Below are 27,394 nucleotides of genomic sequence, written 5' to 3'. Positions count from 1 at the left end.
ATGTATTCAGCTCTCTTGGAATACAGAGCTTCAGTTACCTCCAATGTTCCCTCTAAGCATCCGCGCAGTAATCTGCAAGGTCCTGCCCAGGCCACTCACCAGCTTTTGCATTGTAAATACCGCGCATCAATCATCCCATTCATTTATTTTGGATGCGCGGCCCATTCAAAATACCGCGCTTTAAAAGTCAGTGAGCCAGCTGCACGGGAGCTGAAGAGTCCGCGCAGCTTAAAGGAAACATTGCTGCGCATGCGCAGAAACTTAAAGGGACCGCTCATTAAGAGAAATAGGCCGCGCAGGACAATGTGCAGCTTACAGGGAACATTGGTTACCTTCCGTATGCAACAGTGGACAGCAAACTGCACGATGTTGCAAATATCTCCTACTCCAGCCTGGAAGGAGCTCAATCCATAAAAGTTCATGGCCACCATCACATTCGCCTCTGGCAATGCGGTCCTCAACCCTGCTATGAGGTTGTGGCTGTGGCAAGTGGCAGATTTCAGTGAGGATGTCTTTAGTGATGCGCAGGCATCTGACACACTGTTGTTCCTCGCTGAGGTTCAGGTAGGAGTAGTGCTCCCTGAACACCCTGGGTGGATATGGCCTCCTGCTCCCCCTCCTCCTCCCTCTTCCAGCAGCTTGTCCTGTTCTGTGTCGACTCTACTCATTCTCCCTGTCATGCTGTATGCAAAGTGGAATGCATACGACTGCACTCATGTCTGAGAGCAAGCGATCTGTGTAGAATCCTTGAAGTTAGGACAAAGTCCTTCAGAACCTGCCTCATCATTCCCTGTAGACTTTAGCAAGTTTAAAGATCTCTAGAAACCACCAAACACTTCTACAAACACAGCAACAGCGAGTAGAAATCAATCAGCAGCTAACCTGTAAGTAGGTGATGATCCCTTTAAATAGTGCTGCTGGGGGGTACCTTCCTGCTGCTGAACACATGTTCAACTGTGCAAGCTTAAGAGAGGGCGTTAACTGGAATGTTGAGCTCCAAAATGCCAGCCTACTGATCTGCCTACTCTGCATACTTCCAGTGGATGCACCCAATGCGTGCGCTAACGCCCTCCCCAAGATGGCGTCTGGCACAGCCTGCACCAGAAGTGTGTACACATGCTGCAGATGCCATTTTGGAACCTAAATGGCACTTGTAGCGCCCAAACAATGGGTGCGATGGAGCCAAATTTTGCGGCCTTTATGTTTGCACGCACTCCCTGTCTGCACCATTTGACTTCCTGTTGCCACATTTTTGTCTCACTTTTTGTGTCAACTTTTTCCATTATAAATTTCTGTGTTGACATTAATAATGCACTTCCCTGTGTAAACTTGTCATGCTGATTGCGCAATCACAAGTGGCTCTAGAACTTTCTGAGCCATCTGTGCCAGCTCAGCTGCCACCTTGATTTTTTTCCTGAGTGAATTTATGTAGCAGACAAATTGCTTTTAAATTTCAAATTTCACTTGCTATATTTAAGATATTTGTTTCTCATCACCTCATTGGTAATAAGCATGTTTTGTATATTTAACAATTTCACAGTTTTGTTCTCAACTGCTGTAGGACCTGGCCACTAATGATCGGGTGCCCCATGGTTCATTTCCACCGCCCCAACTCTAGTGTAACTTATGAGTACATACAGCCTTATTTCAACTTGCCTCCCCCTTCTTTCCCCGCCCCCCAGCTGCTAAAGAATGAATTGTGATTAGCTGGCCTGATTTGGGACAGTGTTGCTCTCCACCGGGTAACCTCCAACTGTTGCTTATGGCCACCAGCTCATCAATCTATTCCAGACCAGACCTGGTTTGCCTCTCCGCATTCTTGCTGCTTGTGCACCCGCCCAGTCCATTGCACCCATCCGTCACAAGCTGTTCCCCGTGGCCCCTTTACCTGCTCATCTCTGCCCCCTCAGCCCCCCTCCCTCCTCTTCCCCTCACCCCCTCTGCTCCTCATCCATCCCATCGTCCGTTCTTTGCAACTCCTGCTCTTCCCACCACCCCCCCCCCCCCCAACTCTGGTCGCTCCAACCCCTCTCACCTTTCCCCCTCTTGCTTTATGTCCTTATATTTCTATATTATTTACATTGTAAATTCGTATATCCACATTTATAATGGAAGCTCTGCAGTTATTTCGCTGCAATTACACCATCCCACCAGTTGTAGCGCTGCAGCATCTCCATTGGTGGCAGAGAGCATTACACCTTGACAAGTTTACATAAGCAGTTTCAATTATTAACGTGAAGATATGACTTTAAATATAGATTCTTCTCTGTATAATGAAAATACAACTATTTTCTACTTATTCAGTAATTTAATCTATGTTTTCTTTTTAATTATTACAGATCATAAATTGAATATTCTAATTAAGATGGTCAACAATGTAATGCTTTATGGCATAGTTGGCATAGATACACTGGTGAAGCTCCACGTATGGGAACGGCAGGATTCAAAGATAATCCTTTACTCAAACCTTCTAAGTCAAATTTTTGTAATTAAATTAGTAAATTCTGTAATCCATGAACACATATACCCTCTGCAATCAGAAGTTTTCAGTTCTTTATTAAAGGAAGATGTAGCAAGATGTCCATTCAGGAAGTTCTCCCACAATATGGATTTGCCGGTGTACTATCTAGACATGGGAGAATCTCTGTTCTTTTGGTCTGAAATTATCTACATAGAGGAAACAGGTTTACAAATAGAATTAATAGATTACAATAAGAATCTGCTTCATTGGGTGACTAACACTAGCTACCAAATAACTCTACGTTTTTATACAAGAACCATGGTACGTGATCATTCGCTAATAATTGTTTTCAAAATACTGAATATCCTTTCACAAATTTTAAAATGCAGTCAGACCCACTTTTGTTGGTCACAGACTTATAATACGGGTGATTTTAACCTTTGGAAGGGCTGCGCGATTAAAATTGCTTCAGAATACTTATTGCTCTGTTCCCACTGCGTTCCTGTCGTCCGCTATTTTAAACTTGCCTTGGGTAGGCAGAAGCCATGTGAATATATGTAACTCGGCGTGCTGTGACACAATTCGGATCCCATTGCCATTTTAATGCAAATCACGAAAGTCCTGGCCAACACTCAACTCACCAGTAAAGCCGAGCAGGATTGGTCTCTCAGAGCCACTAAAGCAGTATTTAAAGGGACACTCACGTGCTGGTAAATGGATCATAGAATGTTTGTGCTATTTGGATTGCCAGAAGAGTTTGCAACTTCCAGGTTGTTTCTTTCTGATATTTTCCACCTTCAGTAAGCTTTATCTGCTTATAATGGGTGCTGTTCTTGCCAGTTTTATGTGGATGGAGGAACAATTGGAGCAAGAGGAGCACCAGCTTCAACAACAAGCATGAGCAGCAGTTGTGTCTATTAGAAAACAGCAGGTGAGAGAGATGCAGGAAGTCATGCCGAGTGCAGAAATACAGGTCAAGAGTCAAGATTGGACAAAGTCAACATGGATTTACAAAAGGTAAATCATGCTTGACTAATCTACTGGAATTTTTTGAGGATGTAACTGGTAAAATAGATAAGGGAGAACCAGTGGATGTGGTGTATTTGGACTTTCAGAAGGCTTTTGATAAGGTCCTGCATAAGAGGTTAGCATGCAAAAGTAAGGCACATGGGATTGGGGGAAAGGTATTGACTTGGATAGAGAACTGGTTGGCGGACAGAAAGCAAAGAGTTGGAATAAACGGGTCGTTTTCCGAGTGGCAGGCAGTGACTAGTGGGGTACCGCAAGGATCGGTCCTAGGACCCCAGCTGTTCACAATATATATTAATGATCTGGACGAGGGAATTAGATGTAATATCTCCAAATTTGCAGACGACGCAAAGCTGGGGGGGGGAGGATATGCTGTGAGGAGGATGTCGTGAAACTCCAGCACGATTTGGACAGGTTGGGTGATTGGGCAGAAACATGGCAAATGCACTATAATGTGGATAAATGTGAGGTTATCCACTTTGGTGGCAAAAACAGGAAGGCAGATTATTATTTGAATGGCAATAGATTGGGAGAAGGGGAAGTGCAAAGAGACCTGGGTGTTCTTGTACACCAGTCGCTGAAGGTAAGCATGCAGGTGCAGCAGGCGGTTAAGAAGGCAAATGGTATGTTGGCCTTCGTAGCAAGAGGGTTTGAGTACAAGAACAAGGATGTCTTGCTGCAGTTGTACAGGGCCTTGGTGAGACCGCACCTTGAATATTGTGTGCAGTTTTGGTCGCCTTACCTGAGGAAGGATGTTCTTGCCATGGAAGGAGTGCAGCGAAGATTCACCAGGCTGATACCTGGGATGGCAGGAATGACGTATGAGGAGAGATTGTGTCGATTGGGCTTATACTCACTGGAGTTTAGAAGATTGAGAGGGGATCTCATCAAAACCTATAAAATTCTGTCAGGCCTGGACAGACTAGATGCAGGAAGGATGTTTCTGATGGCCGGGGAGTCCAGAACCAGGGGTCATAGTCTAAGGATAAGGGGTAAGCCATTTAGGACTGAAATGAGGAGGAATTTCTTCACCCAGAGAGTGGTGAACCTGTGGAATTCTCTGCCACAGAGGGCGGTGGAGGCCAGTTCATTAAGTATATTCAAGAAAGAGTTGGATATATTTCTTAAGGCTAAAGGGATCAAGGGATATGGGGAGAAGGCAGGGACCGGGAACTGAATTTGGATGATCAGCCATGATCTCATTGAATGGCGGTGCAGGCTCGAAGGGCCGAATGGCCTACTCCTGCTCCTATCTTCTATGGATCTATGTATCTGAAGAGCAGTGGCTCAGGAGGCTGTGCTTCTCCAGGCAGGCTGTTGCAAACCTTTGAAGGAGACTTCGTTCAACAGAACCTGCCGCCTGCTGGACCAGAGGGTCAAGCATGCCAGTGGCTCTCAAAGTCACCAAGCACTTGTTTGTGACTGACTCTTTCCAGTCCAAAGGGGACATCGCCTGCATCTTCCCATCTGAAGTACACAGTTGTATTAAGCAGATCACCAATTCCTTGCTCGCCAGGGCAAATCAGTATATCACTTCCCCCATTGACCTCAACAGTCAACACGAGAGAACTTCAGGTTTTGCAGCAGTAGCTGGCTTTCCTCATGTCCGGGGCATCATTGACTACACACATGTTGCCACCAGGGCACCAGAAGAACAGCCATCAGCCTTCGTGAATAGGAAGGGCTACCACTCCATTAATGTTTCTGATCACAGAAACAGGATCATGCATTCGTAAATGTACCCAGACGGCTGCCATGATGCAATCCTGCGATATTCAACCATCCCTCAATATTCGACCCTTCCACCAACATGATAGGATAGCTGCTGAGAGAAATGGGATACTCCTTACACACATAGCGGTCTGCACAGTGTGGGCTTAAACGGAGTGGACTTGAACAGAGTGCTTTGGTTGGGAATTTGGAAAGAGTGGGAATTTGGAGAAGAGAGGGAAGAAATTGTTGCTTTTTGCCTACACTACTTCTTGTACTTTGTGTTACAGGTAGATATTTAATTTTAGTACCCTTAACTTAATCTAGATCAAGTAAGTAGTCAGGAAAACTACACTGTAAACTATGTTATCTAATTCCAAATTTAATTAAATAAATCAAGTTCACATAGGGATGGCAGTGCAGGCGGTGTGCAGCAACTGCAGCATGTGGGAGTTTGTGGAGAGCATTGTGATCCTGGACAACCACGTTCGTAGTAGGTGCCTGCATCTTGAGGAACTTCAGCTCAGTTTTTGAGCTGGAGTCTGAGGTGCAGACATTGCGGGGCATCAGGGATGGGGAGAGTTACCTGGACACTTTGATCCAGGAGGCAGTCACACCCCTTAGGTTAGGTAGTGCTACAGGTCTGGTTAGTGGTCAGGCGCAGGAAGGTGTGACTGCACCTCAGGCAGGTAAGGGGACCGACTGCAGGTGCACTGCTGGAGGAACCTCAGCCTTTGCCATTGTTCAACAGTTATGAGGTTCTTACTGACTGTGTAGATGAGGGAAAAGCCTGTAGGATGGATGAGCTGGCTGACCATGGTGCAGGAGGCCTTTCAAGTGGGGGGAGTGAAAGGGAATGTAGTTGTGGTAGGGGACAGTATAGTCGGGATAGATACTGCTCTCTGCAGCCACGACCGAGAGTTCCGAAGGTTGTGTTGCCTGCCTGGTGCCAGGGTTAAAGACATCTCCTCTCGGCTGGAGAAGAACTTGGAGTGGGAGGGGGAGGATCCAGTTGTCATGGTCCACGTAGGAACCAACGACGTAGGTAGAACTAGGAATGAGGTTCTGCTGAGGGAGTTTTGAGGAGCTAGGATCCAAATTAAAAAGCGGAACCTCAAAAGTAATCATCTCTGGATTGTTACCTGAGCCACGTGCAAATTGGCATAGGGACAAACAGATTAGAGGTTTAAATGCATAGTTCAAAGTGTGGTGTGGGAGGAAGGAGTTTCAGTTCATGGGGCACTGGCACCAGTATTGGGGAAAGAGGGAGCTGTTCCGTTGAGATGGGCGCCACTTAAATCGGGTTGGGACCAGTGTCCTGGCGAACTGAATAACTAGGGCAGGAGACAGGGCTTTAAACTAATGGGGGGGGGGGCGGATTCAGGAAAGAGTAAATTTAAAAGCAGTGAGACATGTCAAGGCTCTAAAGCAGAGTAGAGTTTGGAGTAAAAATAAACTGGGTCAGAAAGGGACAGAGAGACTAACAAAGGTAATAAGGCATCAGTGACTAAAGTGACATCAGGGAAAAAGAAAAATAAGTCAAAGCTAAAGGCACAATATCTGAATGTGCAGATAGAAATGAACAGGTTTGATCTAATAGCCATTACGGAGACATGGTTGCAAATTGGCCAATGTTGGGAACTAAATATTCCAGGATACATAACCTTCAGAAGGGATAGGCAAAATTTAAAAAGGAGGAGGGGTAGCCCTGATAATAAAGGATGGGATAAAGACAGTAGAGAGAAAGGATCTTAGCTCTGAAAATCAAGAAGTAGAATCAGTTTGGGTGGAGCCAAGAAACAGCAAGGGGCAGAAAACATTGGTGGGGGTTTATAGGCCCCCAAACAGTAGCTGTAATGTAGAGCAGAGTATAAATCAGGAAATTGGAGGCGCATGTAACAAGGGTAATACAGTAATCATGGGGGATTTTAATCTAGATATAGAGTGGGCAAACCAAATTTGCAGTAAAGTGTGGAGGATGAATTCATGCAATGTATGCAAGATAGTTTTCTAGATCAGTATGTTGAGGAACCAACTAGGGAACAAGCTATTTTAGATCTAGTATTGCGCAACAAGAAAGGGTTAATTAATAACCTTGCAGTAAAGAGGCCTTTAGGGAAGAGTGACCATAATATGATAGAATTTTATATTGTGTATGAAAGTGACTTAGTTAAATCTGAAACTAGGGTCTTAAATCTAAACAAAGCAAACTACAGGAAACTTTGTGCTATCCGGAGGTTGAATGTCCGGCAGCTTCGATCTAACGGCAGAAATCAGCAGCCGTTTTGGTTAGGTTTTTTTCTTCTCCTAGCATTCTTTTCACAGGCAGGCTCTTTGTAGCTTAGCAACAGCTTCAGAGACGCTTCCAAGCTACTGGGCCGCGTGTTTACAAGCTGTTGCTGAGCAACAGTGTTTGTGGTCAGATACGGCAGGCTCTGGAAGGTGTCTCTGTATCTTAGCAACAGCTTCAGAGACGCTTCCAAGCCACGGGCCGAGTGTTGACAAGCTGTTGCTAAGCAACAGTCTTTGTTGTCAGATACGGAGATGAAAAGCTCCTATCTGATAACATTGACGCTGGTCTATCCGGAAGTTTTGAGGCAACAGCAGCAGCTCGGTCCCGTGGGTGCCGGATAGCACAAAGTTTCCTGTACGTAGGTATGAGGGACGAGTTGGCTAAGGTAGATTGGGAAACTACATTAAAAGGTATGACAGAGGACAAGCAATGGCTAGCATTTAAAGAATTAATACATAATTTACAATGAATATACATTCCTTTAAGGCACAAAAATCCCACAGGAAAAGTGGTCCAACCGTGGCTAGCAAGAGAAGTTAAAAATAGTATTAGATCAAAGGAAGAGGCTTATAATGCTGCCAAAAAGAGTAGTAAGCCTGAGGATTGGGAGGATTTTACAATTCAGCAAAGGAGAACCAAGAAATTGATAAAGAAAGGGAAAATAGAATATGAGAGTAAACTAGTGAGAGACATAAAAACAGACTGTAAAAGCTTCTATAGGTATGTAAAAAGGAAAAGATTAGCGAATGTAAAAGTTGGTCCCTTACAGGCTGAGACAGGAGAAATTATAATGGGGAATAAGGAAATGGCAGAGAAATTAAACAAATACTTTGGCTGCGGTTTTATCAGCACTGAGAGGGCGGGTTTGGAGGCAGGTCAAGGATTAAAATCGTTTTGATTGATGGCGGGTTGCGATTCTGCCATCAACCCGCTTGCACACCACTTTGCCAAATGCTGGCTCTGGGCATCCCGATTGGTCCTGCCACCAAGCGGCAGGAGAGGCCCTTAAGACAGTTAACAGCTTGTTAAACCACACCAGCTGATTGTGCTGGGTTCAGCAAGTGCCTGACTTCTTGACAGCTGCAGCTCCAGCATAAAAATGGACCTCTAACATGGCTCACTTACAGATGACAGAACTTTGTTTTTTCAGGTCTTGGAAATTTATTTGCAGGTCTACTGATCTTGTAAGTGGTGAAGCTGAGATCCATCTCCACTATGACCTCATGGGAAAACCCTCCCCCCACATTGACTTAGCCCGTATAACTTCTAGTCCTCAACTGAACAACAGCATGGGAACCATACTCTGCCATCCTGGTCCTCAGATTCGGAGGAAGAGCAGCTGCGGCAGCAGCAAAACCTGGCACAACAGCAGCAGCAACAACAAGAGCGCCAACCTTCTCAGCCACCTGATGTTGCAGAGGGTGTCAGCGCAGTCCTGCACGTCGCCACAGGTGATACCCCCAACACATGGTTTACAGGCTGAGGATGAGCTTCCTCAACATGACTGAGTAACAGTACCAAAGGAGGCTGAGACTTTCACGAGAGGTAGTTGCTGACATCTGCGCAATGCTGCACCAACACCTGGAGCCCACAGGAGTAGGTGGACACCCCTTACCAGTGGCTGTCAAAGTCACCACCGCCCTCAATTTTTTGCTTGAGGGCCCTTCCAGGGCTCATCAGCAGCATCTCCCAGTCGCCCGCATACACTTGCATCACACAGGTTACCGATGCCCTCTTTGCAAAGGCGCACAATTACTGATGTAATAAAACTCACTACGCACTTGGTTTGAGCATAAAGCAAGGCTTTAATCAACTTCACAGAAATCACACAGTGCAGATAGAGGCCATTTCGGCCCATCGAGCCTGCACCGACACATATCCCAGCCAATCCCCGTAACCCCTACACCAACACCAACATATATCCCACCCTATCCCCATAACCCCACGTATTAAATCCCCCTAACACTAAGGGTCAATTTATCATAGCCAATCAACCTAACCCGCACATCTTTGGACTGTGGGAGGAAACCGGAGCACCCGGAGAAAACCCACGCAAACACGGGGAGAATGTGCAAACTCCACACAGACAGTCACCCGAGGCCAGATTCGAACCCGGGCCCCTGGCGCTGTGAGGCAACAGTGCTAACCACTATGCCACCGTGCTGCCACTTGTTTCAGAACATGGAAGTCTAGTTGTATCCACTAGCTCCTTGTCTTTACAAAATGTCCCCGGAAAGCTGGGGCCAACGCCCGAGTATTTATACTCCTTGGACGGCGCCACCAGCTGGCCGTCCAGTGTTATTTCATAGGTAGTTTGTAGATGATGAGATTTATGACAATTACATCCACTTCTCCACGGATGAAGCAAGTATAACCGCTCGTGTGGTTGGCTTTGCAAAGCTGGCAGGCTTGCGAAGGGTGCAGGGTGTCGTAGACTGCACACATGGCCATTAGGGCACCCCATCACAACCCAGCTGTATTTGTCAACCGCAAGGGTTTCCCCTCCCTTCACGTCCAGCTGGTGTGTAACCATAGGAAGAACATTATGCATGTTTGCGCAAAGTACCCTGGTAATTGCCATGACTCGTTCATCCTGCGGCAGTCTACTGTGCCTCCGCTCTTCAATCCGCCAACCCAACTTTCTGGATGGCTACTTGGAGACGAGGGCTATCCCCTGAAGACGTGGCTAATGATGCCGTTGAGGTCATCAAACGAAGCAGAGGAGTGCTACAATGCCAACCACATTTCCACCAGAGCCATCATCGAGCAAACCATCAGCTTGCTCAAAATGCGATTCAGATGCCTTGACAGATCAGGTGGCGCCCTACAGTACTCAGCAGCCAGGGTCTCGAGAATCATCGTGGTCTGCTGTGCACTGCACAACATCGCACAGCATCGTGGCTTGCAGCTGCCTGAGGAACAAGCTGCCTCTTAAGATGAGGAGGAGGAAGACCTTGTGGAGGCGGATGCGCCAGCTCCAGCAGCACGCGAGCACATTGCTGCAAGGGATGCACTAATCTTTGCCAGATTCGCTTACGTAGACGAATCAAACACATGTGGCTGGCACCTTCTTATCACACCATACACAATGTACAAGAACCTGTGGGTTCCTATCACTTTCACCAACATCATTACAAATGCAAGTCGCCCTGAGCCCTCAATGTGCAACATTTCGTTTCCCAGAACACATAGGCCAGAACTTCAACTGTTTGCCGTCACTTTTGTTTAATACATAAACAAAAGGATGACAATGGCAAATATTAAACAGAACAAAAGACAACAGAACAGAACACCCAAGTGACTACCCTTGTGACTAATTGTGCTTTATTTTTCTCTTACGCATGCTTCTACGTGGTGCTTCCCCTGTGGCTTCAGCAGATGTGGAGGCACCTTGCTCACTTTGATGCTGCTCCTGCTTCGACACTTTTGGCAGGCGTCCTCTGGGTTTGCGAGCCTGTGAGGGTCTTGGCAACAGTCTGCTCCTCCTGCGGCTGTGCAAGGGCTGAGAGGCCCATCTCAGTTGGGTGAGGACTCTGGTGGGGCCCTGACCGAGGGCTCTGCAGTGGCATGGGAGCGTGAGCGCTTGGAGAGGAGCCCACACTTCCTTATTGCCTGCCACCTACATCCCTCTCATGGGTCAGCAGCACTTTAGTGCTAGTAAGTGGCTGGACAGCACCTTGCTGCACATCAGGGGGGCCATGAGGAACTGTATCTGCACTGGCAGTCCTCCTTAAAAGGACTTCCATGAATCTCTGGTTTCTCTGTTCAATATCTGCCCACCGCTCCTCCAGAGATGTCAATCTATTCTGAACATTCACCATGTTTTCCTGACTCTGGTGACTTATTTCCTCCATGACCATAACCAGCCTTTCCACGGAGGTTGCCATCCATTCCATGGTGGTGCATTTATGCGCTGTTGCCTCCACAAAGGCACTGCCCATGTCAGACATGGACTCCTCCATCCTCTCCACACTCACAGTAACCCTGGATGCAAAACCTGCCAGAGACTCCTGCACTTGTTCCTGGAGTTCCAGCACCGCTTTCTTTCTGGATGGCCCAGGGGCACAGGGTCCACATGCAGCTGAGCAGAGCTGGGAGTGCCCTATGGCCTCTGACGAAGACTCTCCACTACTGTCCCTGTCTCCACCATCTGCTGATGCTCATTTGTGAGATGTATTACACCGGGTGACAACACTACTGTATCTCGCGAAGGTCCCACCGAGGTGTGTGTATCTGCACTGGTGCTGGGTGCGCTTAATTCTGCTGACACTGCACCCTCAGAGGTTGCAGCTTCCTCTGAGGAGTCTTCAGGCTCTTCCTCCTGGACAGTGGGGAAGGGGGCTCTCGATGGTCCTGTGGGGGTGTAAAGGCATGAGTTAGACATGTACGGGCTCAATTTTCATTGAGCCATGGAGTCGGGCTTGGAGGCATGCGGGGGGTTAAAATAGCAAAAACTGGCGTGCGGGACCCCCCTCCACCTGGTTCCTGACTCCGAGCAATTTTAACTCAGGCGTGCCTGATGGTCCCGACTCCGTCCCGCATCCAACAGGTGGGACTGGTCTTTAAGGCCCTTAATTACCACTAAATGGCCTCTATAATCCTATTTTTTAACAGGCCCTTGCAACTATAACCCTTTTCCCAAGTAAAACACGCTTGGTGGGAATCACGAATGTAAAACCTGGCGGGAGCACTATTGGATTGCTGACTATCAGCTGCAGGTCAACCATTAAAGAAGAGATTTGATCAGCCATCATTTGCAGGTGGCAGGACTTAGTGGTCTGAGGTCTGGGGCAACTTTTACAAGGCTTAACCACACCTGTGGAAGGTTGGAGCCTCACACCCATCTCCAGTGTGGCCTCCTGGGAAACCCCTCTTGCCACCTTCACTCAGTGCTTCCTCAATGGAGGCATATACCAGAAGCATGGGAGCCATTTATTTCCTTCCCATCTGGGCATTAGAGGGGCTCGAGCACCAGCCGTGGCAACAGCAGAACCAGGAACAACAGCAGCAGGAGCGCCAGGCTGCTGCTGACCCATCTGAGGCTGCACAGGCCAGAAGGGGCCAGCGCCTGGAAGCCCGTCGGCGCAGGAGATACCCCCCCAACCAGGGTCTACAGACACAGGGTCACCTATCTCAACATGTCTGAGCAGCAGTGCCAAAGGTGGCTCCGACTTTCGCGAGAGGTAGTGACTGACATTTGCGCAATGCTACAGCAAGACCTGCTGCCCAGAGGACCAGGTGGACAAGCATTACCAGTGGCCATCAAAGTCACCACCGCACTCAACTTTTTTGATCATTCCAAGGATCAGCAGCAGATATCAGCGGCATCTCCCAGGCGGCCGCACACACTTGCATCATGCAGGTAACCGATGCCCTCGCGCACAATCACATCCATTTCACCAAGGATCGAGCAAGTGTCACGGCGCGAGCGGTTGGATTAGCTCATTTGGCAGGCTTTCCAAGAGTGCAGGGTGTCGTTGACTGCACACATGTGGCCCTTAGGGCACCCCATCACAATCCAGGTATTTTTGTCAACCGCAAGGGCTTCCACTCCCTCAACGTTCAGCTGGTGTGTGACCACAAGAAGGAGATTTTGCATGTTTGTGCCATGTACCCTGGCAGTTGCCATGACTCCTTCATACTGTGCCAGTCTAGTGTGCCTCCGCTATTCAGTCCGCCAGACCAACTTAACGGATGGCTTCTTGGAGACAAGGGCTATCCCCTGAGGACGTGGCTAATGACGCTGTTGAGGAGGCCAGCCAACGAAGCTGAGGAGCGCTACAACTCCAGCCACATTTCCACCAGATCCATTATCGAACAAACCATCGGTTTGCTGAAGATGCACTTCAGATGCCTGGATAGACCTGGTGGAGCCCTGCAGTACTCAGCAGCCAGGGTCTCCAGAATCGTCGTGGTTTGCTGTGCACTTCACAACATGGCACAGCGTCATGGCTTGCAGATTCCTGAGGACCAAGTGGCTCCTCACATATCCTCCTCAGATGAGGAGGAGGAGGAGGGCGAAAACGAACATCCTCCAGAGGCCCATCAACCAGCGGCAGCATTACGCAAGAACATTGCTGCCCGAGATGCAAGGAATGCACTCATCCTGGCCAGATTTGCTTAGCCTAGTCAATCAAACACTTTTGCCTTGCAGCTTCTTACCAGAGCATTAACAATATCCAAGAACCAGAGGATTCCTAGCACGCTGACCACCATACTGACAGCTGCAAGTATTCCTAAGGCCTCACTGTGGAAGCCCCAATAGCGAAATGACAGAAGCCACAACTGCAACATTTGCCATCAGAATTTTTATGTACAATTATGATGTAATGGCATTTTTACACGAAACACAAAATTCCACCCAAGTGACTACCCTTGTGACTACTTGTGCTTTATCTTCCTCTTACGCATGCTCCTATGTAGTGCTTCCCCTGTGGCTTCAGCAGATGTGGAGGCCCCTTGCTCACTTTCCTGCTGCTCCTGTCTCGACACCTTTGGCGGGCGTCCTCTGGGGTGGCGAGCCTGTGAGGGATCGTCAACAGTCTGCTGCTCCTGCGGCTGTGTAGGGGTTGAGACATCTATCTCACTTGGCTGTGGACTCCGGTGGGGCTCTGACCGAGGGCTCTGCAGTGGCATGGAAGTGTGAGCGCTTGGAGAGGAACCCCCACTTCCTTGAGGTCTGCCACCAACCTCCCTCTCATGGGTCAGGACCCCCTCCGCACCTGCAAGTGGCCGGAAAGCACCTTGCTGCACATCAGGGGGGCATGGGGACCTGTATCTGCAATGGCAGTCCTACTCAGAAGGACTTTCATGAAGGTCTGGTTTCTCTGTTCAATAGATGCCCATCGCTCCTCAAGAGATGTCATTCTATTCTGAACAATGACCATGTTTTCCATATCCTGGTGACTAAGCTCCTCCATGGCCATAGCCCTCCTCTCCTCTACCGTAGCCATCCTCTCCTGTACGGTAGCCAGCCTTACCATGGAGGTAGCAATCGTTTCCACGGAGGTAGCCATCCTTTCCGTGTTGATGCATTCATGCCCCAATGACTCCACAAAGGCTCTGCTCATGTTCGCTATGGACCCCTCCATTCGCTCCGCACTCTCCATTAACCCTAATCCTAAATGTAGCGACCCTAGCGACAAAACCTGCCAGAGACTCCTGCATCTGTGCCTTGAGTTCCATCACCTCTGATCTTATGGATGGACCCAGAGACAGAGGGCCGACATGCTGCTGAGCCGAGCTGGCAGAGTCCTGCGCCCTCAGACTAGGACTCTCCACTGCTGTCCCTGTCTCCACAATCTGCTGATGCTCACTTGTGAGCTGTGATACACCAGGTAACAACACTACTCTATGTCCCGAAGGTCCCACCGAGGTGTGAGTGTCTGCGCTGGTGCTGGGTGCGCTGAATTCTGCTGAAGCTGCACCCTCAGAGGTTGCAGCTTCCTCTGAGGAGTCTGGCTGCTCAGCCTCTTCTTCCTGGCTAGGGGGGATGGATGCTTGTGATGGTCCTGTGGGGGAGTAAAGGAAAGAGTCAGAGATGTGATGCAAAGGTTACGTGCACATAGCTTTTTGCAGATGCTCATAAGTGCATCTGTTACAGCTTCACAATCATTATCAGCGACTCATGCAATGTCAAAGAGAGAGATGGGAAACTTTTGTCACCAGCTTGCTGTGTTGCACCCGTCTGTCCATCCCCCACATGCAAATCATCCTCAATGCCCATGATTTCCAGGATGGCCTCCTCCCAGGGGGTCAGGTGGGCTATTGAGGGTGGACCTCCTCCTGTCCTGGCTCGCTCTCTTTTGTTGTGAGCTCTCTTTTCCTGCAATGAGGGAGACAATTTGAGGTTGAGTGAGAATGAAGGAATGAGTGTAGAGATTGCATAGCATAGATACTTAGAAGGAGACAAAGATGGAGTGAGGTTGCAAGACCAAGGGCCCTCCCTGTGTGTTGTCAGTTGTGTTCAAAGCATCAGAGTGATAGGGAGTGTAAGGACTGCATGGTGGAATAGTTATGTGAATGTGAGCATAGAGAGAGAGGGAATGGGTAAGGGTGCGTGGATGTCAGTGTCAAGTGGGATGTGGAGGAAGAGATTGCTAAAGCTGAGTGCTGGTGAGGAAAGGCAATGGGGATCAGATTGAGGGTGATGGGAAATTCATACTCACTTTTCCAGTGCACTGAAGGTCATGAAATCTTTTCCTGCACTGTATCCAGGTTCTGCGGGTGACTCCCAAGGAGTTGACCTCCTCAGCCACCTGCATCCACACTGCCTTGGTCTGAGTGGGAGGCCTCTTCCTCCCTGATGAAGGGAACAGGACCTCCCTGTTGGCCCGAGCCCCATCCACCAATGCCTGCATTGCCGCCTCGTCAAAGCGAGGAGCTGCTCTTGCCCTCCCACTTATCATCTTTCCTGCAGGTCCCTCTGACACCACATGGAGAAAGCTTGGAAGCCTGCAGAAGAAGCAAGGCTTGCTGTGGACCTTAAATGCAGCAGCAATGATTACGTCATCGGAGGGGACTTTCAGTCATGAAAAATCCCTTTGCAAAGTCTTCCCACACGTTGGAAATCAATTGGCCAATTGAGTTAAAATTGCATCAATCTCCCACATCCATTTAGATTCGTGTGGGAAACACGAAATTCGGATAACACGACAACAGCCCGCACCTGAGTTAAAATCGAGCCCGTAATATTAACGTAGCATGCACATCAAATTATGCAGATGATCATAACTCAATCTGTATGAGCATCAGATGCCATATTAGTCACTCATGCAATGTAAATGAGAGGGATGCAAATCTATTCTGTCACCAGCTTGCTCTGCTGCACCCATCTGCTCGTCCCCCACTTCCAGATCCTCAGCACCTCCGATGATTTCAAGTGCAGCCTCCTCAGTGGTGGTCATATGGGCAATGGAAGGTGGCCCTCCTGTCTTGGCCCTCTCCCTCTTATTGTGGGCTCTCTTTTCCTGCAATGAGGGACACAAGTGCAGTTTGAGTGAGAATGATGGAGTGAGTGTAAAGAATCCATGGCATAGATGCTTAGAAGGAGACAAAGATGGAGTGAGGTACCAATACCAAGGGCCCTCCCTGTGCATTGTTAGTTGTTGGCATTGCATAACAGTCATAACGAGTGTGAGGGTTGCATAGTCGAATAGTGAAGTGATTCTGTACATAAAGAGAGAGGGATGGGTAAGGGTAAAGTGGGATGTGCAGGAGTAGGTTGACAATGCAGAGTGCTGGTGATGAGAGGAGATGGGGAGCAGATTGAGGGTAAGTGTGATGTTATACTCACTTTTCCTGAGCGTACCAGGTCATTAAACCTTTTCCTGCACTGGACGCAGAAGCGAGCACACTATGATCTGGAGCTGACCTCCTCAGCAATTTGTAGCCAGGCTGCTTTGTTTTGCTGAGGAGGCTTCCTCTGTCCAGAGGATGGGAAGAGTACCTCTTTGCGCCCTCTCACTCCATCCACAAGAGCATGGAGGGAGTCATCACCAAAGTGGGGAGAGGCCTTGCCTCTTGCAGCAGTCATGGGTACAGTTACCAACACGAAAACCAGCAGAAAAGGATGAGAATAAAACAAGGCTGCATGGGCCCCTTAAATGCAGCTGGCTGACAGACATCAGCAGAGGCGTGCAGCAGACCCGAAACCACTAATTGGGTCGGGTGGCGTGCACGCAGAGATTCAATAGGGCAATTAAGTTAAAATTTTAATTTCTGACCGACTGAAAGTGGAGGCAGGACCACAACTTGCAGGCCACCTGACCCGCACCAAACCCGCCGCCAATGATCAAATCGCGGCCTTTGTGTCTGTCTTCACGGAAGAAGACACAAAAAACTTCCCGGAAATAGTGGACAACTAAGGGTCTAGCAAGAATGAGGAACTGAAAGATATTAGTATTAGTAAAAAAGTACTGGAGAAATTAATGAGACTGAAAGCCAATAAATCCCCTGGACCTGATGGCCTACATCCTAGGGTTTTAAAAGAGGTGGCTATAGAGATAGTGGATGCATTGATTGTCATTTTCCAAAATTCCATAGATTTTAGAATAGTTCCCGTGGATTGGAAGGTAGCAAATGTAACCCCACTATTTAAGAAAGGAGGGAGAGAGAAAACGGGGAACTACAGACCAGTTAGCCTGACAGGGAAAATGCTAGAAAGAACGTGGTAACACGGCACTTAGAAAATAATAATAGGATTGGGCAGAGTCAACCCGGATTTATGAAAGGGAAATCATGTTTGACAAATCTGTTAGAGTTTTTGAGGTTATAACTAGCAGAATAGATAAGGGGGAACCAGTGGATGTGGTGTATTTGGATTTTCAGAAAGCATTCGATAAGGTGCCACACAAGAGGTTATTAAACAAAATTAGGGCTCATGGGATTGGGGGTAATATACTAGCATGGATTGAGGATTGGTTAACGGACAGAAAACAGAGTAGGAATAAACGGGCCATTTTCAGGTTGGCAGTCTGTAACTAGTGGGGTACCTCAAGGATCAGTGCTTGTGCCTCAGCTGTTCACGATCTACGTCAATGATCTGGATGAGGGGACCAAATGTAATATATCCAAGTTTGCTGATGATACAAAGCTGGGTGGAAATGTAATTTGTGAGGAGGATGCAAGGATGCTTCAAGGGGTTATAGACAGGCTAAGTGAGTGGGCAAGAACATGGCAAATGGAATATAATGTGGAGAAATGTGAAGTTATCCACTTTGGTAGGAAAAACAGAAAAGCAGAGTTTTTTAAATGGAGAGAGATTGGGAAATGTTGGTGTTCAGAGGGACCTGGGTGTCCTTGTACACCAATCACTGAAAGTTAACATGCAGGTACAGCAAGCAATTAGGAAAGCAAATGGTATGTTGGCCTTTATTACAAGAGGATTTGAGTATAAGAGTAAAGACATCTTACTGTAATTATATAGGGCCCTGGTGAGACCACACCTGGAGAATTGTGTACAGTTTTGGTCTCCTTACCTAAGGAAGGATATACTTGCCATAGAGGGAGTGCAACAAAGGTTCACCAGACTGGTTCCTGGGATGGGGGGATTGTCCTATGAGGACAGATTGAGTAAACTAGGCTTATATTCTCTAGAGTTTAGAAGAATGAAAGGTGATCGCATTGAAACATACAAAATTCTTACAGGGCTTGGCAGGGTAGATGCAGGGAGGATGTTTCCCCTGGCTGGGGAGTCCAGAACCAGGGGTCACAGTCTCAGAATAAGGGGTCGGCCATTTAGGACTGAGATGAGGAGAAATTTTTTCACTCAGATGGTGGGGCATCTTTGGAATTCTCTACCCCAGAGGGCTGTGGAGGCTCAGTCGTTGAGTATATTCAAGACAGAGATCAATAGACTTTTAAATATTAAGGGAACCAAGGGATATGGGGATAGTTCAGGAAAGTGGAGTTGAGGTAGAAGATCGGCCATGATCTTATTGAATGGTGGAGCAGGCTTGAAGGGCCAAATGGCCGACTCCTGCCCCTATTTCTTGTGTTCTTATGGCTCATGACAGCCCTCTGCTACCCCACTGCTACTGAGCAAATGCAATATAATCAATGCCATGGGACCACCAGCACACCATAGGGCTGCTGTTGCTTTATCTGCGCCAAATGTAGTCCTCTGTGTATGGCAAGTTTGTGCAGGATGCAGCGCATCACTATATGGCAGATATTGCATGGAGCCTCCAGACATGTTCTAACATCTGAAGGCTACTGGCTGGTCTTCTGGTGCCATGATGGCAACATGTGAACAGTCAATGATGCCCTGGGCGTGAGCAAAGCCAACTACTGCTGCAAATACCTGAGCTCTCTTGTGTTGACTGTCGAGGTCAGTTGGGAAGGTAATGCACTGGTTAGCCCTGGTAAACAGGGCATTGTTGGCCTGCTTAATGTAGCTGTGGACTGCAGACTGGGAGATGCAGGTGATGTCTCCTGCTGCAGATTTGAAGGAACCGGTGACAAAGATGTTAAGGGCTGTGGTGACTTTGAGAGCCATTGGCACAGCATAAAACCAACCCCCCTCTCCCCGGTCCAACAGGCAGCAGGTCCTGTTGCAGGAGGTTGTAGAGATCTGCCACAGCATGCCTGGAGAAGCACAGGCTCCTGGCACACTGCTCCTCGGATAGATCCAAAAATGTGACTCTTGGCCTGTGTGCCAGGTATGGCCTCCACCGCGTAGTTCCCCCCCCCCCCCCCCCTTCAGCTGCTGCTGGTGCAGTTGCTGAGGCTTTTGCTGCAACTGTTCCTCCATCCAAATGAAATTGTCAATAATAGCACCTGTCATAATCAGATAACACTTACTGAGGGTACGATAGGCAAAATATATCAGAAACAAGCTGGAAGTTGGAAACTCTCCTGGCAATCCAGTTGGCACAAAGATCCTATATGCAAGTGAGTGCCTCTTTAAATACTGCTTCAGTGGCTCTGAAAGATCAATCTTGGTAGGTTTGAGCACTGGGCGGGACTTTGTTGTTATGTAAAAATGATTTTAATTGCATCATAGGACCCTGATTTGTATGCCCGTTGTACCCCGCGAATTCACTCTCTAACCCATTCATTCTGCATAACCCTGCCTGCCTCTGGTGGGTGCCTCAGTTGACTCAAGAAACTGGTTAAGTTGGTGACAGGCAGGAACACAGCATCAAGTACTCTACCGCTAATGTAAGGGTTAAAATCGGCCTTGATGAATATTCTTGCATGTATTAGCCTCTTTTTCACAGTAATGTAATAAAACCCATAAAATGTATTGTACATTATACCCCCCCCCCCCCCTAAAATAAGTAATTTCCGTCTGGATATTGTTAGTGTGCTTTAGAAACAGCAGTTTATAAAAAGTATGCACTTGTTTAAGCACTTGTCATCAATAAGGAAGTTAAATGCCCGAACAATATGACTCACGTGTGAAGCACTTTGGGACCTATTACAATGTTAAAGGTCCGAATAAATGCATGTTATTGTTGTAGGTCCCCAAGTTCTCTGGGCTTAACTAATTGGGATGTGCCCATTTCAGACCAAAAAATAAGATAAAACTAAGAACTCAAACAGGACAGCTGAGAAAGGAGGGAAAACGAAAGAGTTAAACAACCTCTGTCATTGTTCAGAATTCACTGCCATCCAGTTCATAGAACCATAGAGGTTAACAGGAGGCCATTCGGTCCATTGTATCTGTGCTGATGCCTTACGAGAGTTATCAAAAACAATCCCACTGCCTTGCTCTATTCCATAGCCCTGTATCTTCCTCTGATCAAATATTTTTCCTTAAAAGATGCAACAGTCTTCGCCTCAACCATTTCCTGTGGCAAAACATTCCATGCTCCAACTACCCTCCTTGTAAAGAAATTTCTCCTAATCTCTCTCCACACTCTCTTAGTGACATTTTTAAATTTATGACTTCTCAACCAGAGGAAATAATCTTTCCCTATTCGCTCTGTCTAAACCTTTCATAATTTTAAAAACCTTTATTAAATTTCCTCTTAGTCTTTTCTGCTCCAGTGGGAATAGTGCCAATAGCGCAAGTCACTCCTCATCCCTGGCAGCATACTTGTCAATGTACACTTTTATGCTCTCTATGGCTTTAGTGTCTTTTCTATAACAGGCCACCCAGAGCTGCACACAGTACTCTAACTGGGGCCTAACCAATGTCTTGTACAAAAGAAAAATTTAAGTAGTATTACATTGTATTTACAGCACAGAAACAGGCCATTCGGCCCAACAGGTCCACGCCAGTGTTTATGCTCCACACGAGCCTCCTCCCACCCTACTTCATCTAACCCCATCAACATATCCTTCTATTCCTTTCTCCCTCGTGTTTATCTATAGCTTCCCCTTAAATGCATCTATGGTAGTCGCCTCAATTACTCCCTGTGGTAGTGAGTCCACATTCTAACCACTCTTTGGGTATAGAAGTTTCTCCTGAATTCCCTATTGGATTTATTAGTGACTATCATATATTGATGGATTGTAGTTCTGGTCTCACCCGCAAGTGGAAACATCTTCTCTACATCTATCAAACCCTTCCATAATCTTAAAGACCTCTATCAGTCTAATCTTTTCTAGAGAAAAGAGCCCTAGCCTGTTCAATCTTTCCTGATAGGTATAACCTCTCTCTCAGTTCCTGTATCATTCCAGTAAATCTTTTTTGCACCATCCCCAGTGCTTACATTGCTACTTTTAGTGATAAGTATATCTGTACACCCCAGATCCCTCTGCTCCTCTAGGCACTCATTTTCCAAGCTGTATGTAGCCTCCTTATTCTTCCTACCAAAATGTACCACCTCACACTTATCTATATTGAAATTCATTTGTCAATTACGCACCCATTCTGCAAGTTTATTAATGTCTTGCTATATTTTGTCACAGCCCTCCTCTGTATTAACTGTACCCCACAATTTGGTGTCTTCTGTAAATTTTGAAATTGTACTTCTGATTCCCGAGTCCAAATCTGTTATGTAAATGGTGAACAACAGTGGTCCCAGCCAATATTCCCTCTGATTTTTTTTCTTGCACTGTCCCTTTAAATTTACTACCAATGGCCGCACATGCGTGGTATCTTTTCCAGCGGCAACGGCTGCTGAGCGGTCTGCGCGGGACCTCCTGATTGATGCATGGCCATGTGCCCAGACACCTTAGCGGGAATGTTGGTCCCAGCACTGATCCCTGTGGAACACCACTTCCCACCTTATGCCAGTTTAAGTAACTACCTTTAACCCCTACTATTTGTTTTCTGTTTTAGAGCCAGCTTTCTGTCCATTCTGCTACTTATCCCTTAACTCTACATGTTCTGACCATAGTCACAAGTTTACTATGCAATACCTTATCAAAGACCTGTTAGCAATCCAAATATATTACATCTACTACATTACCCTTATCTACCCTTTCTGTTACTTCTTTAAAGAATTCAATAAGGTTGGTTGAGCATGACCTTCCTTTTTGAATCCATGCTGACTATTATATTTTCACTTTCGACATGTTTTTCTATTACATCTTTGTGTAAGGATGCCATTATCTTTCTTACCGTTGATTTGTTAAGCTAATTGGTCTATAGTTCCCTGGACTTGTTCTCCCTATTTAAATATAGGAATTACATTAGCTGTCCGCCAGTTCTCCGGCACTATTCCCTTTTCTAACAATTTTTTATATATTTAATAGTGCCTCTGCTATCTCTTCCCTAACTTCTTTTAATATGCACAGATGCAATCCACCCAGACCGGGGTTTTATCCCCTCTAGAGTTGGTTAGTTTATCAATTGTCTCCCCCCTTTCTATGTTAAATGTCTTTATATTTTTTTAAAATCTCTTCTAATGTCATGTCCACCATGTTAGTCTGCTAAATACTGAGGCAAAGTCATTATTTTATATTTCTGCCATTTCGTTGCCATTCCTACATTACAACAGTGACTACACTTCAAAAGTACTTCATTGGCTGTAAAACATTTTGGGACGTCCGGTGGTCGTGAAAGGCGCTATATAAATGCAAGTCTTTCTTTCTTTCTTTCATTACCTGTGAGTTTATTGTGTGTATCCTTTAGTGGCCTTATCCTGATTTTTCTTTTGTTATTTATGTGCCTGTAGAATACTTTACTATTTCTTTTTACATTCCTTGATAATTTAATTTTGTAGTTTTTCTTTGCCTTCCTAATTGTTTTTTTGACTTCTTTCCTAATTTATTCATATTCCCTTTCTTCGTCCTCTCCTTTATTGTCAATGTACTTAGTGTATGCCTTTATCTTTAGTTTTAAATTAGCCCTTATTTCTTTATTCATCGTGTACCATTACTCACTAGTTTGTCCTTGCTTTTAAGTGAGATATATTTCTCCTGGACTCTATTGATCACCATTTTAAACCTTTCCCACTGCTGTTCTATTTCTATGTTTATTGGTAAATTTTTCCAGTTTACTTTTCCTAGTTCCATTCTCATCCCCTTAAAATAAGCTTTTTCCAATTTATTCCTTTGGTTTTTGTCTTACTTATGTCCTTCTCAATCTTTATCTTAAATCTTATTATGATATGATAAGTATTGTCTAGATGTATTTATATCTTCTTCTTAGGCAGTCCCTCGGAACCGAGGATGACTTGCTTCCACACTAAAAATGAGTTCTCAGGTGACTGATGAGTCCAATGCGGGACCTACAGTCTCTGTCACAGGTGGGGCAGACGGTGGTTGAAGGGGCGGGTGGGTGGGGTGCTTGGGTTGGCGTGCACTCCTTCCGCTGTTTGCGCTTGGCTTCTGCTTGCTCCCGGCAAAGAGACTCGAGGTGTTCGGCGCCTTCCTGGATGCTTCTCCTCCACTTTGTGCAGTCTTGGGCCAGGGATTCCCAGGTGTCAGTGGGGTGTTGCACTTTTTCAAGGAGGCTTTGCGGGTGTCCTTGAAGCATTTCCTCTGCCCACCTGGGGCTCTCTTGCCATGCGGAGCTCCGAGTAGTGCGTTTGTTTTGGCAGTCTCATATCGGGCATGCGGACGATGTGGCCCATCCATCGGAGCTGATCAAGCGTGGTCAAAACTTCGATGCTGGGGATGTTGGCCTGAGCGTGAACACTGACGTTGGTGCGCCTATCCTGCCAATGGATTTGCAGGATCTTGCGGAGGCAGCATTGGTGGTACCTCTCCAGTGCTTTGAGGTGCCTACTGTACATGGTCCAAGTCTCTGAAGCATACAGGAGGGCGGGTATCGCTACTGCTCTGTAGACCATGAGCTTGGTGCTGGGTTTGAGGTCCTGGTCTTCAAACACTCTCTTCCTCAGGTGACCGAAGGCTGCACTGGCACACTGAAGGCGGTGTTGGACTTCATCATCAACATCTGCCCTTGTTGATAGTAGGCTCCTGAGGTATGGAAAGTGGTCCACGTTGTCCAAGGCTCGTCATGGATTTTGATAATCGGGGAGCAGTACTGTGTGATGGGGGCAGGTTGGTAGAGGACCTTTGTCTTACGGATGTTTAGTGTAAGGCCCATGCTCTCGTACGCTTCGGTGAAGGTGTTGACGATGGTTTGGAGTTCGGCTTCAGAGAATGCGCAGACGCAAGCGTCGTCTGCATACTGTAATTCGATGACAAAGGATGGGACGACCTTGGATCTGGACTGGAGGCGACAGAGGTTGAACAGTTTACCGTTTGTTCTGTAGATTAGCTCCACTCTAGTGGGGAGCTTACTGATGGTGAGATGGAGCATTGCAGTCAGGAAGATTGAGAAGAGCGTTGGTGTGATGACACAGCCTTGCTTGACCCCGGTCCGTACTTGAATTGGGTCTGTGATGGAACCATTGGTCAGGATCACGGCTTGCATGTCGTCATGGAGCAGGTGGAGGATGGTGACAAACTTTTGAGGGCAGCCAAATTTGAGGATGGTGTCGAAGGCCTTTGTGAGGTCAAAGAATGCCATGTACAGCGGTTGTTGCTGTTCCCTGCATTTCTCTTGTAGTTGATGCGTGGTGAAGATTATGTCCATTGTGCCCCTTAGTGGGCAAAATCTGCATTGCGACTCTGGGAGGAGCTCTTCAACCACTGGGAGAAGGCAATTGAGGAGGATTCTTGCGATGACTTTCCCTGTGGCAGACAGCAGGGAGACTCCTCTGTAATTACCGCAATCGGACTTGTCACCTTTCTTGAAGATGGTCACGATTATGGCATCTCTGAGATTCCCTGGCATGCTCTCCTCCTTCCAAATAAGAGAAATGAGATGTATTTATATAGTGCCTTTCACAATTTCAAGACACCCCAAAGCTACAATGAATGAAGTACTTTTGAAGTGTAGTCACTGTTGTAATGTTGGGAAATGCGGCAGCAAAATTACGCACAGTAGGGTCCCACAAACAGCATTGAGATAATGACCAGATAATCTGTATATTAGTGATGTTGTTTGAAAGATAGATATTGGCCTAGACACTGGGGAGAACTGCCCTGTTCTTCTTAAAATAGTGCCATAGAATCTTTTATGTCCACCTGAGTAGGCAGATGGGACCTTAGTTTAATGTCATGTCTAAAAGATGGCACCTCTGACAGTGCAGTGCTCCCTCAGTACTGTACTGAAGTGTTAAACTGGATTATGTGCTCAAGTCTCTGGATTGGGACTTGAATACAACATTCTGACTCAAAGGCAAGAATGCTATCACTGAGCCAAGGCTGACATAAATTTATCATTACTTCTTTATTCTATGCCCCTATTTATGAACCCAAAATTGTGTTGGCCTTTTTTTGATTTATCTACCTGCTCCCTCACTTTCAGGGAGTTATGTATTTGAACCCCTAGGTCTCTAGCCATACTCTTCTGTGTCTTCCAAAATGTATTACTTCACCCATATCCCAATGAAATGTGTCTGCCATTTGCCTGCTCATTCCACTATCCTGTCTGTGGGGCTGATTTTAACATTTGGCACAGTGCGGGCAGTCGACGGGCAGAACATGCCTGCCATCTGTTTTATGTTGCGGTAAGGCCCAAGACATAGCTCTTTAGGGTCAATTGGTGCGATCTGTCGTTTCATCAGACAAGGCTCTTTGTCAGGAGGGCTAACTTGTAATATTTACCAGTGCATATTGCAGTTTTAACAGATCACAGCAATGCTGTGAATTATGATGGCAATGTTAGAGCCATTTGGTCCCACACTTAACAGATTACTGAAGAAACTGTTTGTCATTTTAGTCAATTTGGTTTCAGCACCAAAAAGACTACAGGAATTCAGAAAACTATACAGCAGACCTGTAAGTATGTTTGTTTTTATCTTTATCATGATACTTATCTTGCCCTTAAAATCAATGGTTTGAGCTCCAATTTGAATCTTCACCCCCCCCCGCCTCCCCGGAGCCCATGGGAGCGGGGCATGCGTGCGCTTAAAATAGGGGCAGTGTACTTATCTCTCTGTTCGTGCCACACTGCAGCCGGCCACTATTTTAACTCCCCAGTTTAGGGAGATGTGTGAGGCAGGTGATGGCCTCATCAGTATTCAAAAGTCGGGGTTCAATTACGTCAAGTTTGGCTTTGGTCTGTTACAGCAGCAAAGTAATACTGATGCATATCTTCTGAATAATAAAAGAAAAAGAAAGGAAGACTTGCATTTATGGAGCGTCTTTCATGACCTCAGGACATCCCAAAGTGCTTTATAGCAAATTAAGTACTTTTGAAGTGTAGTCACTGTTGTAATATAGGAAACGCGCGAGCCTATTTTTTTTTATTCGTTCCTGGAATGTGGGCGTCGCTGGCAAGGCCAACATTTATTGCCCATCCCTAATTGCCCTTGAGAAGGTGGTGGTGAGCCGCCTTCTTGAACCGCTGCAGTCCGTGTGGTGAAGGTACTCCCAGAGTGCTGTTAGGGAGGGAGTTCTAGGATTTTGACCCAGCGACTACGAATGGACGGTGATATATTTCCAAGTCAGGATGGTGTGTGACTTGGAGGGGAACTTGAAGGTGATGGTGTTCCCATGCGCCTGTTGCCCTTGTCCTTCTAGGTGGTAGAGGTCGTGGGTTTGGGAGGTGCTGTCGAAGAAGCCTTGATGAGTTGCTGTAGTGCATCTTGTAGATGGTACACACTGCAGCCATGGTGTGCTGGTGGTGGAGGGAGTGGATGGGGTGCTATTCAAGCGGGCTGCTTTGTCCTGGATGTTGTCAGGCTTCTTGAGTGCTGTTGGAGTTGCAGTCATCCAGGCAAGTGGAGAGTATTCCATTGCACTCCTGACTTGTGCCTTGTAGATGGTGGAAAGGCTTTGGGGAGTCAGGAAGTACGATACTCGCTGCAGAATACCCAGCCTCTGACCTGCTCTTGTAGCCATAGTATTTATGTGGCTTGTCCAGTTAAGTTTCTGGTCAATGGTGACCCCCAGGATATTGATGTTGGGGTATACGGCGATGGTAATGCCATTGAATGTCAAGGGGTGATGATTAGACACTCTCATGTTAGAGATAATCATTGCCT

At 46.8% G+C, this 27,394-nt stretch overlaps 1 protein-coding gene across 1 annotated transcript in view; it reads left to right on the top strand.

The window, feature by feature from the left end:
- Positions 1-27,394, top strand: part of LOC147120926 (cation channel sperm-associated auxiliary subunit epsilon-like) — a 196,855-nt gene that overhangs the window by 48,677 nt on the left and 120,784 nt on the right. The window contains exons 7-8 of the mRNA XM_085979704.1: positions 2,340-2,782; positions 26,128-26,186. Coding sequence (XP_085835830.1) covers positions 2,340-2,782; positions 26,128-26,186 — 502 coding nt within the window. The remainder of the gene's footprint in view (positions 1-2,339; positions 2,783-26,127; positions 26,187-27,394) is intronic.

This window comes from Somniosus microcephalus, chromosome 3 (genome assembly GCF_052327205.1).
Source record: "Somniosus microcephalus isolate GS21.2 chromosome 3, FLI_Smic_1.0, whole genome shotgun sequence".
In the NCBI taxonomy this organism is placed as follows: Eukaryota; Metazoa; Chordata; class Chondrichthyes; order Squaliformes; family Somniosidae; genus Somniosus; species Somniosus microcephalus.
This window is presented reverse-complemented; position numbering and strand designations above follow the sequence as displayed.